Source organism: Myotis myotis, unplaced genomic scaffold (genome assembly GCF_014108235.1).
Source record: "Myotis myotis isolate mMyoMyo1 unplaced genomic scaffold, mMyoMyo1.p scaffold_m19_p_2, whole genome shotgun sequence".
Taxonomy (NCBI): domain Eukaryota; kingdom Metazoa; phylum Chordata; class Mammalia; order Chiroptera; family Vespertilionidae; genus Myotis; species Myotis myotis.
The window spans coordinates 16430018-16445228 of record NW_023416324.1 but is presented as its reverse complement, the minus strand read 5'-3'; the positions used below and the strand labels follow the sequence as shown (position 1 = coordinate 16445228).

The window sequence follows — 15211 nt, the reverse complement described above, 5'->3', positions numbered from 1 at the left end:
AATGTTCTTTATATCCTTGGAGACCTATTTAAGATACAGTATATTTTAAATTTCTTCTAGCCTTTCACATAATATCTTTAATATCTCTTAAAATTCTCAATCCTATAGCTTCAAGCACAAATGCCAGCCTGATATCCACTTCATCTACAATTGCCAATATTCCAGCAGCAGCAGTTTCCAGCATCTCAAACCAGGTACAGTGCTACTTTTGTTTATACTATTTGATATGGTTCATCTAGCTAGCTCGTCTTCTCTTCTTTTATTGTCAATTTGCCAACCTAAATATGTGCTGTGGAAAGCCTTCTCTGGAAGCCCTGAGAACCTGTCCCCTGGATGGTTTCATAGGCCCCATCCAGTTTCTCTCAATGATATGGTTCTATCTGTTCCCTTTATCTACTGTGTGTCTCTATCTCCTACCCTGCCCCTTTTAGAATGTAAGCTCTATGAAGGTAGGGATTTATTTCTCTATTTTGTTCACTTACATATTTCCAGAGTTCATAAAAATGCCTGGCATTCACATTAAAGGCACATAATAAATATTTGTGGAATGAATAAATGTTGCTTCCACTTTTATTTAGCTACTCATTCCTTTGTGAATTCTTTGTGGTCTGTTTTTTTGTTTGTTTGTTTGTTTTTAATTCTCATCCAAGGATATTTTTTCCAATTATTTCTAGAGAGAGTGGAAGGGAGGGAGGAGAGGATGAGAAAGAGAGCGAGAGGGAGAGATACACATCAATGTGAGAGAGACACATCCATTGGTTGCCTGCCAGGGCTGGGGAACATGCAACCAAGGTACATGCACTTGACCAGGAATTGAACCTGAAACCCTTTGGTCCACAGGCCGATGCTCAAACCACTGAGAAAAACTGGCCAGGGCTGTGGTCTGATCGGTATCATTGTTCTATTAACGTTTTATCTTGGATCACTGGTAATATCTTCAGTGCCTTTATTGTTATGTTTTTATTTGTTGTTTCTCTGCAGCAATTAATATTATCAACCACTGTATCCATCTTTTTTTCTGGTTGCATTTAACATACTACTATTCTGGTTCATTTTTTTATGTTTGTTCCTGCATTTGTTCATCTTTTAATCCACAAATATTTATTGAGTTCCTCCTATTAGGGATAAGATGTACCTGGCACTCTTCAGGGTACATCTCTCTCTCTTCCTTTCTTAGCTTTTCTTGTATCAGGGACAGTTTGTATTTAGTTTTCCATCCCCAGGAATGTTTAACCACATTCACACTATCCATTTACTACCTCTGAAATAAAGATTCTAGTCGTAATCTTAGCTACAGGCTTTCTGCTTATTGGTGGATTTTTTTTTTAATGTCCTGTTATTTCCTTAAGTTTACCATATCTAAAAACAATCTTTCATTCTTCCCTTTCCTCTGTCACCTTGTTCTCCAACAGTAAGACCACTTTTCTGTAGGACTTCTCAATTCTTGTTAATGAGACCATTTTTTAATAAACCTAGGCCTAGACCAGTCAACAATATTTTTTCCTCACTTATCCCTAATCCAGCCTTTTCTAAAATTCTTTTTTTTTTCACCTTTGCTATCATTTCCCATGTTTTGTCCTCTAGCCCCTTAATCCTGAATTACTGTATTTAACTATTCATCTCTCATTTTCTAAACACCATCTGATTACTTTTCTCTAAATGTTACTTTTTATCCTACACTCATCTTCTCATTATCTTTCTGTCTGTTTACTTGTTGGTTTGAATTTGATAATCCCCATTTCCTGCCCCCGAATAAGCGAATCACCATTGTCTAAACCAGTGGTTCTCAACCTTGGCTGCACATTAGAATCACCTGGGAATCTTTTTAAAATCCTGATTTCTGGGCCTCATCCTCTGGAAATTCTGTTTCTTTGTTATGGGGTGGGGCCACAACGTTAGTAACAAAGAAACAGAATTTCTGGAGGATGAGGCCCAGAAATCAGGATTTTAAAAAGATTCCCAGGTGATTCTAATGTGCAGCCAAGGTTGAGAACCACTGGACACAATCCAAGTCATATTCCTTAACCAGCCATTCAAGCCTAAAAAGATCCTTTCAACCAGACTGAACATCTCTGGCTCCTTAATAAAATCTTTTCAGAGCCTATTCTTGTATTTATTCCCTCTGCCTACTTATCTCAGTAGACACTCTAACTACAATCTTCTGTGATACTTGTCTTCCTCTGTGTGTCACTCATTTGACATATAATTTATTGCTAATTTGTTGGAACTGTGTTTTTTTTCTTAGCTTCTGTTGAATTTTTAACTCCCTTGAGTACAGCTAGTATGACTTACTCTCTGTAATAATCTCTTTTCCCACCCATGTACACACCCCCTCCCCCTCTTAGGGTAGATACTTATATATTCTTTACAAATAATTGGTCAGTTAGCGTCTTTCTGTTTCTCATCAACTTCAGTATAGATGGAATTTTTTAAGGTGTGTTTTTGAGCTATACATCATACCCATTTTTTAACAGCTTTATTAAGGTATAATTGACATAAAATAAACTTTACAGATTTAAATTGTATAGTTTGATAAGTTTTGACATGTATGTGCTCGTGACACCAGCAAAAGTTCCCTTTGAATATTCTAAAGAAACATTGATTATTTTAGAAAGTTTTTAAACTGGGAAACTTTAATGTAGGATTTGTGATCTTTTTTGTTTAAGGTCTTCTGTCCTTAGAAACACTACCATCTAGTGTGGTGGTTCATAAACTTTTTTTTTTTATTGATTTCAGAGAAGAAGGGAGAGGGAGAGGGTGAAAGAGATAGAAACATCAGTGATGAGAGAGAATCAATGACTCGTTGCCTCCTGCATGCCCCACACTGGGAACAGAGCCCACAACCTGGGCATGTGCCCTGACGGGGAATCGAACCGTGACCTCCTGGTTCACGCTGGCCAGGTGGTTTATAAACTACTGAAAGAGTAGATCTTTCTTCAAGAATTCCATGCAGATATTTATCTAGAAATTCAATACGTAAAATAGGAAGAAGAGAGAGAGAGCTATTATATTTAGAAAAAGGGACATTATGTGTAGAGTGCGTGGGACCTTTCCCTCTCAGCTTTCCCCCATTCCAGACAGCCATGAGGCATCTCCTCTTGACTCGTAGGTTTCCAACAGAATGCATTTTGAAAATCATTTCTTTAAGCTGAAGATATAAGAAGCAGCCAATTTAATGTTTAAGGAAAATAATTATGAATAGGAAGGGCATGAGAATTTTTGTTGTTGAAATTAATGTTTTGCTGTATCTAAAAGTCTTATTTTTCTCCCTTAACCTCTTTGATATACAGGACTATCCCACCTATACTATCCTTGGTCAGAGTCAGTACCAGGCCTGCTACCCCAGCTCCAGCTTTGGAGTCACAGGCCAAACTAACAGTGATGCTGAGAGTACCACATTAGCAGCAACCACATACCAGACGGAGAAGCCTAGTGTCATGGTACCTGCGCCTGCAGCACAGAGACTTTCCCCTGGTAAGCACCACAGCTCTAAAAACTTTGGCTTTAAGGGCACTTCATCTGACAGGTGATGGTGACGAGTATTTTGTTCTGGTCTAAGTTACTGTTGCCATGCTATTTGTTTTCCCTCTCAGGAGTATATAAACATTGAAGCCAGACTGTAACAAGTCATTGGCAGGCTGAATATAATACCTGATGCTGTAAACAGAAAAGTACCAAGAATGAAAAGACTGTATTTATGACTCCTACTTCATCCCACCCCGCTTCTATAGCTCTAACATGATTGTCACAGGGAACTTCATGGCACATTTTATAGAAATTTTAGTCTGAAAATTTTGGACTTCTGCTCAGCTTCAGAGCAGTAGTTCTTAGCCTTTTCTGCGTCGTGGATCCCTTTAAGATTCTAAGTAAAGCTAAAGAAACACATGAAATTTGACCTACAAATTTAGATCTGTGCGTTTAGCTTTGAAATGTTTCAATGGATTATGATGTCCAGGTTAAAAACAAACAAACCCTGACACATTCAATAAACATATGCACACACTTTTAAAAATATATATTTTTTTATTGATTTCAGAGAAGAAGAGAAACATCAGTGATGAGAGAGAATCATTGATTGGCTGCCTCCTGCATGTGCTCTACTGGGATTGAGCCCACAACCCGGGGAATGTGTCTGACCAGGAATTAAACCATGATCTCTTGGTTCATAGGTTGAATCTCAACCACAGAGCCACACTGGCTGGGACATACTTTTTATTTATCACTAATTTTCATGAAAATGTGATGATAGTGATAGTTGTCTTCCCCTGTATTTCACTCATTTAAAGTTTGCTGTCATATCATATCACTTGAGGAAGGACTGTTTATTGTTATTAGCTCTGATGCATTTTTAAAAATAGTGCTCTACATCAACTAAAGCAGTTTTCTGTGTGCCTTTACCAGTCTTCTAAGTAATGGACATACAGAATTAGGATCTAAGTAAGATCCATACATTGTGATTGGAAGATACGTATTTTGTCTCTTTTAATCTATAAATTCCTCCATCTCTTTTTTTTATTCCCCCGTGTACTTTATTTTGTTCAAGAAACTATTGCGTTGATTATATCCTTATAGCAGTGGTTCTCAACCTTCCTAATGCCACGACCCTTTAATACAGTTCCTCATGTTGGAGGTCTGTTGTGGTGACCCCCAATTTGATTGTTACAAATTGAAAATAATTAAAGCATAGTGATTAATCACAAAAACAGTATGTAATTATATATGTGTTTTCCGATGGTCTTAGGTGACCCGGGTGAAAAGGGTCCTTCGACCCCCAAAGGGGTCGCGACCCACAGGTTGAGAACCGCTGCCTTATAGGGTAGTTTAACATATCCTGCTGCCTTGTGTATGTTATTGTACATTAGTAAATGGATCTAAAGCAGCCTTTTTCAACTAGAGGCAACATGTGCCTCCCTCTTCCCGCTTTGACATTTGGCAATGTATAAAAACATTTTTGGTTGTCACACTATGTGGAGTGCTGCTGGCAGCTAGAGTGTAGAGGCCAAGGATGCTGCTTAGTCAGACACCCTACAATGCACAAGACAGCACACTCACAACAAACATTAATCTGGCCCAAAATGTCAATTGTGCCAAGTTGAGCAACTCTGATCTAGAAGCTTAATCAGATTCAGATTTTTTTTTTCTTTTTTATGCAAAACAATGTTATAGATGTGTTCTTTCATTGGGTGCGGGTGTATAAATTCTAGTAATAACTCTCTATGACGTTAAGAGCTGTTGATGTTCAGTGCCCAGTTCTGCATTCCCAAATTAAAGTTTGGTTTTTCATGCTTTATCTCTGCAATATGATTCTTAAGGACAAAAAACATCTGGCCCTCTTCCCTCTCTGTGACTACGAGCAATAAATGTCTTGTTTTTCCTTTTCAGGAGACCCTTCTACAAGCCCGTCTTTGTCCCAGACTACACCAAGTAAAGATGCTGATGACCTGTCCAGAAAAAACATGACTGGAAAGAACCGGGGCAAGAGGAAGGCTGATGCTAGCTCTTCCCAGGACAGTGAATTGGAAGTATGGGAAGAAACTTCTTTGAGTTACCTACTTTATTTTTTTCTTCATTTCTTAAGTTTATTAAAATATCTATCTATCTATCATCTATCTCATGGAATAATATGGTTCTATGTTGTGTACCCTTTAATTCCTGGACAAGAGAAACTGAGTTGATCAAGTGATAAGAGAAATGTAAAAACACAGTTGTCTATGCCCATAACTTTCCATATTACTTTAGATGCTTTTACCAAAAGTATCAAAAAAGCTTTTCTGAATTTAAGTAACCAGTTAACTCTTTAAGGGAAAGAAGCAACTATTTTCTATATTCCAGAGAACAGAAAGAACAGTGCATTATCTTCAGAAAGCAGAGGGTGTCACAAGTAATGTCATACCGTTCGCCATTCAGAAATCTCAAAGTAAAATGAGAAGACTGGAGTGCTTTAGACAAAGTTTCTGGGAAGCATGCAACCAAATCTGATGACTTTATTTTATTTATTTATTATTATTTTTTTTTTTACTTAACTCCTTTTTTTTTATTGCTTAAAGTATTAAAAGTGTATTACATATGTCTCCTTCCCCCTCCCCCCCTTGACATTCCCCCAGCCTCCCCTACCCCCCCAGTGTCTTATGTCCATTTGATGACTTTATTAATGAGATTTACACTTATTTACTCTGTGGTTAAACACTATAAGAGTTTACTATGGGGATACATTTGGCTTCATTATTATAAAAAGACTAGAAAGTCATACAAACTATTAATAAGAGTGAAGTTTTGATATTAATCGTTTTGTTTTTCAATTTTTCTATAATAGAATTATTTAATGAGAAAAGCTGTCTTTAAAACTGAGTCCACTGATAGGTGTTCTGAAGACATGGGTAAATTGAAGCTGTTTTGGAGCCTCTCTTCCCCTTTATTCTTGGGGCAAGAAAAAGAAGAAAGAGAGGGAGGGAGGGAGGGAGGGAGGGAGAGAGAAGGAGAGAGAGAGAAGGAGAGGAAGGAAGGGAGGGAGGAACAGAAAAGAGAGAAAGAAAGAAAATCTAAAGTCCTAATATGGTTCTTGGGAAAAACAGAGAGAGAGAGAGAGCTCATTTTTGAAAATCGTGGTAAAATATACTTAACATAGTATTTACTATTTCTAAGTGTGATTCAGTGGTATTAAATGTTTTCACAAACTTATTTAATTGTTGCCACTATTTATTTCCACGATCCTACTACACAAAAACTTTGTACCCATTAAGCAATAACTCCCTTTTCTCTCTTACTAGCTCCTAGTAACCTCTGTTCTACTTCCTGTCTTTTTGAATTTGCCTGTTTTAGATATCTCATAAAAAATAGCATAATACAATATCTATCCTTTTATGACAGACTTTTTTTCAAGGTCCATTCATTTTGTAGCAAGCATAAGAACTTTGTTCCTTTTTATGGCTGAATACTGTTTCATTGTAGTATTATGTATATACCGCATTTTGTTTATTCATCCTGTTGATGGACACCTGGGGTTCTTTCACCTTTGAGCTGCTAAATAGTGCTGCTATGAACAATGCTATACCAGTAGCTCTGAGTACCTCTTTTCAGTGATTTTGAGTAAACCTAGGAGTAGAATTGCTGGATGATACGGTAATTCTATGTTCAACTTTTTGAGGAACCACCAAAATGTTTTCAATAGTGGCTATACCATCTAACATTCCCATCAGCATGCATGAGGATTCAGTTTCTCTACATCCTCACCCATATTTTTGATAATAGGCATCCTAATAGATGTGAAGTAGTATCTCATTGTGGTTTTGATTTGCATTTCCTTAATGACAAATAATGTTGAACATCTTTTCATGTGTTTATTAGCCATTTGTTTATTTTCTTTAGAGAAATGTCTATTCAAATTCCTTACCCTTTTTTTCTTATTCCTGAGGATATGTTCATTGACTTTATTTATTTTTCATATATATTTATTAATTTCAGAGAGGAAGAGAGAGTGATAAAAACATCAGTGATGAGAGAGAATCATTGATCAGCTGCCTTCTGGACATCCCATACAAGGAATTGAGCCTGCAACCCAAGCATGTGCCCTGACCAGGAATTGAATCCTGATCTCCTGATTCATATGTCGATGATCATCCACAGAGCCACACCAGCCAGGCTGTTCATTGATTTTAGAAAGAGGGGAAGGAGAGAGAGAGAGAGAGAGAGAGAGAGAGAGAGAGAGAGAGAGAGAGAGAGAGAGAGAGAGAGAAGAGAGGAAAGAGAGAAAATGAAAATCCTCGATTAGTTGTCTCCCATAGGTACCCTGACTAGAAATCAAATCCACAACCTTTTTTCTGTATTTGATGACACTCCAACCAACTGAGCCACCCAGTCAGGGTACTTACCATTTTTAAACTGAGTTTTAAATTTGTTTTTTATTGAGTTTTAGGAATTTTTTATATATTCTAGATATTAATCCTTTGTCAGATATATGATATACAAATATTTTCTCCCATTCTGTGGATTGTCTTTTTACTCTCTTGATGGTATCAGGGTAATGCTGGCTTCATAGAGTGAGTTAAGAAATGTTCCCTCTTCTTCAACGTTTTGGAATAGCTTAAGACGACTTCTTTAAATGTTTGGTAGAATTTACCAGGATAACCATCTTGTCCTAGGCTTTTCTTCCTTGGGATGTTTTTGATTACTGATCCAATCATCTTACCAGTTAAAGGTCTATTCAGAATTTCTATTTCTTCTTGAGTCATTTGGCACTTAGTGTTTTTTTTAGAAATTTGTTCATTTCACCTAGGTTATTTGTTGGTGTACAGCTGTCCATAGTGTTCTCTTATAATCCTTTTTATTTCTAAAGTCTAAAATTAGTAATAATGTTCATTTCTGATTTTAGTCATTTGAGTTTTCTTTTTCTTAGTCTAAAAAGTTGTCAATTTTATAGATTTTTATTTTTTACAATATATTTTGATTGATTTCAGAGAGGAAGGGAGAGGGAGGGAGAGAGAGAAACATCAATGATGAGAGAATCATTGATTGACTGCCTCCTGCATGCCCCCTACTAGGGGGCATGTGCCCTTGACTAGAATCGAACGTGGGACTCTTCAGTCTGCAGGCTGACGCTCTATCCACGGAGCCAAACTAGCTAGGGCTTATAGATCTTTTTAAAGAACTAGCTTTTAGTTTTGTTGATTTTCCTTGATTATTTTTCTATTCTATGCTTTATTTATCTCCATTCTAACTTTTATTATTTCCTTCTTTCTGCTGGCTTTTTCTAGTTTTTTAAATTGTACAGTCAGGTTATTTATTAATTGAGATCTTTTTTAAGTTATGCATTTACAGCTGTAAATCTCCTTTTTAGCACTGCTTTTGCTGCATACTACAAATTTTTTTGTTGTTGTGTTTTTATTTTCATTCATTTCAAGGTATTTTCTAATTTCTAATTTCTAATTTTCTAATTTCACTTGTGATTTCCTCTTCCATCCTTGATTATTTAAAATTGTGTTGTTTAATTTTCACGTATTTGTGAATTTTCCAGTTTTCCATTAATTTCTTGCTTTATCCCATTGTGATTAGAAAAGATGTTCACTCATTATTTTTCATATTTTCCTCCCTCAGCGGGTATTTCTGTGGGACTTGGATGAAACTATCATCATCTTTCACTCCCTTCTTACTGGATCCTATGCCCAGAAGTATGGAAAGGTAATTTGAGTCTTTCTTCCTTTGTTGTAACCATCCCTTTTCTGCTATAAGAGCAGGTAACCAAAATCACTTTCTCTGCTACCTCCACCTTACCCTGGGCCTTTCCATGTTAAATTTCCCCTGGTAGCTTTTACCAGGCAGGCTGCATGGTCAGGCAGAGTTGATGATAAAGCTAGAGACTAGACCTGAGGTAAGTGGTGAAAGCTGAAGTTCTTTGAGAGTGGTATTTTGTATAAATGAAGTATGGGAATGATGCTCAAAACAGAGTGGAGTCTCGGGATTATATGTTCCAAAGACCAATCTATGATCCCTTAAGTGTCTTTTAACAACCTAAACTGTACATTTCATTTACCTAGTTCAAATTACAGATAAAATATAAAGTATCTTTCTAAAAGAGAGTACTTACCTTCTTAAATTAAATATACCAAGCAGAATTTAACTTGTTTTGTCATTAATCTAAACATCAGTTTTCATAGAGGGATGAGCTGTTTTTGAGCTATTGCCTATATATTTCTACACTAAACTACCTTCAGGCACCTATTTTTCTGTATTATAAATACATTTTATAAAAATATCTGCCTCTTTTGCTCTCTCACTATTACCATATATTCCTTATTGTCACAAATGTTTGTGTTAGGAGTAATTTCCACAGACATTTAGTATATAGACTGGCAAGCTCCTATGCTAAATACCGTAACTAGGCTGTTTATACCATAAATAAATAAATAAAATAAGAGCATACAGCCTCTAAATGAAGACCTGGTTGTTCATTTTAAAACTAAGTGCATTGGGGGTTGAAGATGAGGGTAAGCTAACTGCATTGCTTTTCCTGCAAATATTATGACTCTTCGGCCTTTGTTTACTTATTTCCTGGTTGTTGAGATTGTCAGATAGCTGATTTCTGGTATTATACTGTGTGTGTGCGTAGGGAAGATAATGGGTGTTACAATATTAATATTTTAGCAATAGTTAGAGTTTCTCCTGAAACAGAATTTCCCCCCAAAAAAATTCAAGTGTTGTGTGTTTTTTTTAAATATTTTTATTGAGTTTTAGAGAGAGATGCAAGGAGAGGGAGAGGGAAACATTGATGTGAGAGCAACACATAGATTGGCTACCTCCTGCATGTCCCCTACAGGGCATTGAGTTTGCCAACTGGGCATATGCCCTGACCGGGAATCAAACCATCAACCTTACGGTGCACGGGACGACAAGGTTGTTTTTGTTATTGTTGTTTTTAAGTGGGTTTGGTCTTCTAGAAACGAAAGTCTTGAAATTTTTAACTTTTCACAATTCCAGATTCTTAAAACTGAATGAAATTGCATCAGTAATAGTTGGAAGCACTATTGTGGGTCTGTGTTGTTCTGGCCTTGACCCAAATAATTTTTAAATATTTAAGGATCAGAACCAGATCTGTGAGTATCAAGTCAAGCAATTTTTCTCTTATTGTATTCTAGGACCCAACAGTAGTGATTGGCTCAGGTTTAACTATGGAAGAAATGATTTTTGAAGTGGCTGATACACACCTATTTTTCAATGACTTAGAGGTAAGCATTTTAAATTGTTTCTGTGCTTCAATGAAACATATTGTTCAGTAACTATTTAGTGCTTATTTAGTTAGAGGATATGTGGTTAGGGTGGGTATGGAGAGGCCAGCGGGTTACTTAGATTTATATAGTCTTGTAGAAATAGTGCCTTGGCTAAGTCATCACAGCCTTGGTTCTATCCCTCAATTGTATTGGCTCAAAAATTTTATTGTTTTTGTGGAAGTGATCTAGCTCTGTTTTGCCAACCCATTAGGCAAAACACAGATACCAAAATTTCAATTTATTCATATATATTAAATAATATATAAGGTGGGTTTGACTTGTTTTTGTGCTCTTTTTTTTAATATATATTTTTATTGACTTCAGAGAGGAAGGGAGAGATAGAAACATCAATGATGAGAGAAAATCATTGATCAGCCACCTCCCAGTCACTTCCCACTGGGGGATTGAGTCCACAACCATGTGCCCTGACCGGGAATTGAACCCTGGCATACTGGTTCATAGGTTGACACTCAACCACTGAGCCACACTGGCCAGGCAATTATTTGTGGTCTTAAGTGTATTTGACTATTCTTCAATTTTACCTTCTTTTTTTTTTAAATAAATCTTTATTGTTCAGATTATTACAGCTGTTCCTCTTTTTTTCCCCCATAGCTCCTCTCCACCCAGTTCCTACCCCACTCTCTGCCCTTACCCACCCCCCCCCCACTGTCCTCATCCATAGGTGTACGATTTTTGTCCAGTCTCTTTCCACATCCCCCACACCCCTTTCCCCCCTGAGAATTGTCAGTCCACTCCCTTTCTATGCCCCTGATTCTATTATATTCACTGGTTTACTCTGTTCATCAGATTTTTTATTCACTTGATTTTTAGATTCACTTGTTGACAGATATGTATTTGTTGTTCGTAATTTTTATCTTTACCTTTTTCTTCTTCCTCTTCTTAAAGAATACCTTTCAGCATTTCATATAATACTGGTTTGGTGGTGATGAACTCCTTTAGCTTTTTCTTATCAGTAAAGCTCTTTATCTGACCTTCAATTCTGAATGATAGCTTTGCTGGATAAAGTAATCTTGGTTGTAGGTTCCTGCTATTCATCACTTTGAATATTTCTTGCCACTCCCTTCTGGCCTGCATAGTTTCTATTGAGAAATCAGCTGACAGTTGTATGGGTACTGCCTTGTAGGTAACTGACTTTTTTTCTCTTGCTGCTTTTAAGATTCTCTCTTTGTCTTTTGCCCTTGGCATTTTAATTATGATGTGTCTTGGTGTGTGTGGTCCTCTTTGGGTTCTTTTTGTTTGGGGTTCTCTGCGCTTCCTGGACTTGTAAGTCTATTTCTTTCACCAGGTAGGGTAAGTTTTCTGTCACTATTTCTTCAAATAGGTTTTCAATATCTTGCTCTCTCTCTTCTTCTGGCACCCCTATAATTCGGATGTTGGGACGCTTGAAGCTGTCCCAGAGGCTCCTTACACTATCTTGATATTTTTGGATTCTTTTTTCTTTTTGCTTTTCCAGTTGGGTGTTTTTTACTTCTTTGTATTTCAAATCTTTGACTTGATTCTTGGGATCCTCTTGTCTGCTGTTGGATCTCTGTATATTATTCTTTATTTCAGTCAGTGTATGCTTAATTTCTAGTTGGTCCTTTTTCATATCCTTGAGGGTCTCACTAAATTTATCGGTGGTTTCTAGAGAATTCTTGAAAAACCTTATAACCGTGGTTTTGAACTCTATATCCAGTAGTTTGCTTTCCTCCATTTCTGTCATTTGTGATCTGTTTCTTTGTCTCTGAATTTTTTATGCTTCCCTGTGTTGGTAGAGTGGTTTTGTGTGCTAGGTGTCTTATAGGGCCCAGTGGCTCAGCCTCCCCAATTACCTGAGGTGGACACTCTTGGTGCACCCCTTTGTGGGCTGTGTGCCTTGTTGTAGTTAAGCCTTTATTATTGTAATTATCACTGGGAGGAGTTGACCTCCAGGCCAATTGTCTGTGAGAATCAGCTGTGTCTGCAGCGGGAGAACTTCTGTGCTGAAGACACCCTTCCGGGGGAAGACTTGCTTCAGTGGGGCTTTGGTGCTCACTGAGTCTGCCCCCTGAGTGTGTCCCTTATGGATCTGAGGAGTTGTAATCTGGATGGTCCCACTCTGACCACTGGGTACACTGGCTCTTGGATCTCTAAGGAGGTGCTAATTTAGCCTCTGCCTGAGGCTACCCAGCAGGAACTACGGAGAGATCTGCAGATTCTTCTTCCTTGTTTGGGGTTTGGAGTTGCCCAGATGAGGCCCAGCTGTGAAGCAATGCAAGCTGCTATGGGGCCTTGAGCCTTCTTTTGGATGTTCTGGTTCTCTCCGACCCAGCTGTAATTTGTAGGTAATTTTAGATCTCAGAGGGCCAGCCCATTCATATGCAAAAGCCTCTGCTCCAGCTTGGGTGGGGCGGGATCTCAGGGAATCAACAGGGCGGAGCAAACAGATATGGCTGATCCTCAGCCCTGCCCTAAGAGGCCCCGGGTCTCAGTGTCTAGCAGTAATCGCTACAAGCACCTCTGAGAGAAAGCCGCCCTTGAGTTCCGACCAATGCCAGACAGTCCAGTTTCTCCCTGTATGAGTCTGGGTCCCCAGAGACTTGCCCGGAACTGGAGTTCAGAGCAGTCAGGAGCTTGAGACTCCCTCCCGATTAAAAGAGACAACCGCATTCTTAGTTGCCAGCCTTTTCCACTTGCGCCTCCATACCTCTGCACTTTACTTCCACACCGCACCTCCTCTGAGTCTCAGTGTGCTTTTTTTCTTTCCTTCTAGTTGTAGAATTTCCACTCAGCCAGCCTTCCTGTGGTTCTGGATGATGTCTGTTTTGTCTTTTAGTTTTATTTCTGAAGTGGTTTTGTGAGGCAGCAATTTCTGGTGTTTACTTATGCCGTCATCTTGGTTTCTCAATTTTACCTCCTTAAAAGAATCTCTAGATTTGTCAGATCTACAAGTAACAGCTGTAATTCATTTTATTTTATACATGCTGATTTTCCATGGATGAGTTAGCCTTGACATCCAGAGTCGCTGTATAGTTAAGTGGAAGGAAAACCAAGAAACACTGAGAGCTTCTTGGTGAATTTTTTGGCTTTGACATTTTAGTTAGCCTTTGAGGTAAATATGGTTTAGTGGAAAGAACACAGACCTGGAAGCCAGAAGACCAGAGTGTGAGTCCCAAGTTAGGAAAGTTATCTTCCCACCTTTGGGCCTCAGTGAAGCAGTTATTCTACACAAGAAACTATTAAAAGTTGTTCTATCTGGGGAGGAGGATGCATTACTGGGACACGGAAGTAGGAAGGAGCAGATTTGTCACTTAATATCCTTTTGAATTTTGAACTGTAAACCAAATGTATTACCTAGTTTTAAAAATAGTGAAAATTTTAAAGTAAATTAAGATAGCATTTTATAAACATGAAATAATTCTATTCCTTTTCAAATATAATCCAGTTCTACTTAACAGACAATTCTCCAACAAATTAAATTAATAAGGCTCTAAACTCTAATACTTTAGTCTAAGCTCCACGGTGCTTTAATCTTTCCTCAACTTCACATGTTGAGAAGTTAGGACATCAGAGTTATTCAGCAAACATTTGTTGAAAACTTATTATCTGCCAGTAATTATTGCCAAATTGTATTTGTAATAATTTTCTAGACATAGTCCTCACTCAGGACTGAAAGTTCTGTGAAGAATTTGACCTGAATGTGTTCCTGCCCCTGAGGTCAGTGGTTATCAACTTTAGGGGGCATAAGAATCACCTGGGGACCTTGTTAAAAATGAAGATTCTAGGACTTCACTCCCAGAAATTCTATTCAAGTAGTTCTGGGGTGGACCCAAATATGCATTTTTTAAAAACTTCCCCAGAGGATTCTGATGCAGGTGGACATTACAATACCACCCTAGGTGATGTCAGAGGAGTAAATCTGTTAGAGTTAGGCAGTGGGTGGCATTTTATGCCAGTACTAATGGGTTTGGTGGAAAGAACCTTGAATCTGAATTATAAGGCTCTTTCTAGATTCTTTCTACCACTCACTTGGGTAAATCATTTTACCTCACTTTTATAACATGAGGAGATTGACTTAGATGAACTCTTCTGTGTACCAGATTTGAATTTATAAATTTCTGTTTCAGTCACTTTCAGTTGTGATACTACACTCTACCAACATCTGTTTCTTCTGCAAGAATTTATTGGGTACATGCTGCATAAGGTCACTGGACTAGACCAGAGGAGTACAAAAGAGATGGAAGATAGGGGTCGTGTTGTAAGAGGCCTACAGTGTAATAGAACTTTCAATCTAGTATAGAACATGGACACACCTGACAATGTAAGGGAGTTTGTGCTCATATCTAGGAGCTGTTGGAAAAATGAACTATAGAGATAAGAGCATAAGTGAGGGTTGGCTTGGTTAAGGTTTCATGAAGACTGTGCTGTATGAATTAGGCCTTAAAAGAAGATGGACAGCAAGGGGGGTGAGA

At 37.8% G+C, this 15211-nt stretch overlaps 1 protein-coding gene across 12 annotated transcripts in view; it reads left to right on the top strand.

Annotated features, from left to right (window-relative positions):
* EYA3 (EYA transcriptional coactivator and phosphatase 3) overlaps window positions 1-15211 on the top strand; it is a 99221-nt gene that overhangs the window by 67028 nt on the left and 16982 nt on the right. For all 12 annotated transcript variants that reach the window (XM_036347438.1, XM_036347442.1, XM_036347436.1 and 9 more), the window contains 5 exons: window positions 109-194; window positions 3291-3474; window positions 5383-5522; window positions 9091-9174; window positions 10629-10718. In XM_036347438.1, coding sequence (XP_036203331.1) covers window positions 109-194; window positions 3291-3474; window positions 5383-5522; window positions 9091-9174; window positions 10629-10718 — 584 coding nt within the window. The remainder of the gene's footprint in view (window positions 1-108; window positions 195-3290; window positions 3475-5382; window positions 5523-9090; window positions 9175-10628; window positions 10719-15211) is intronic.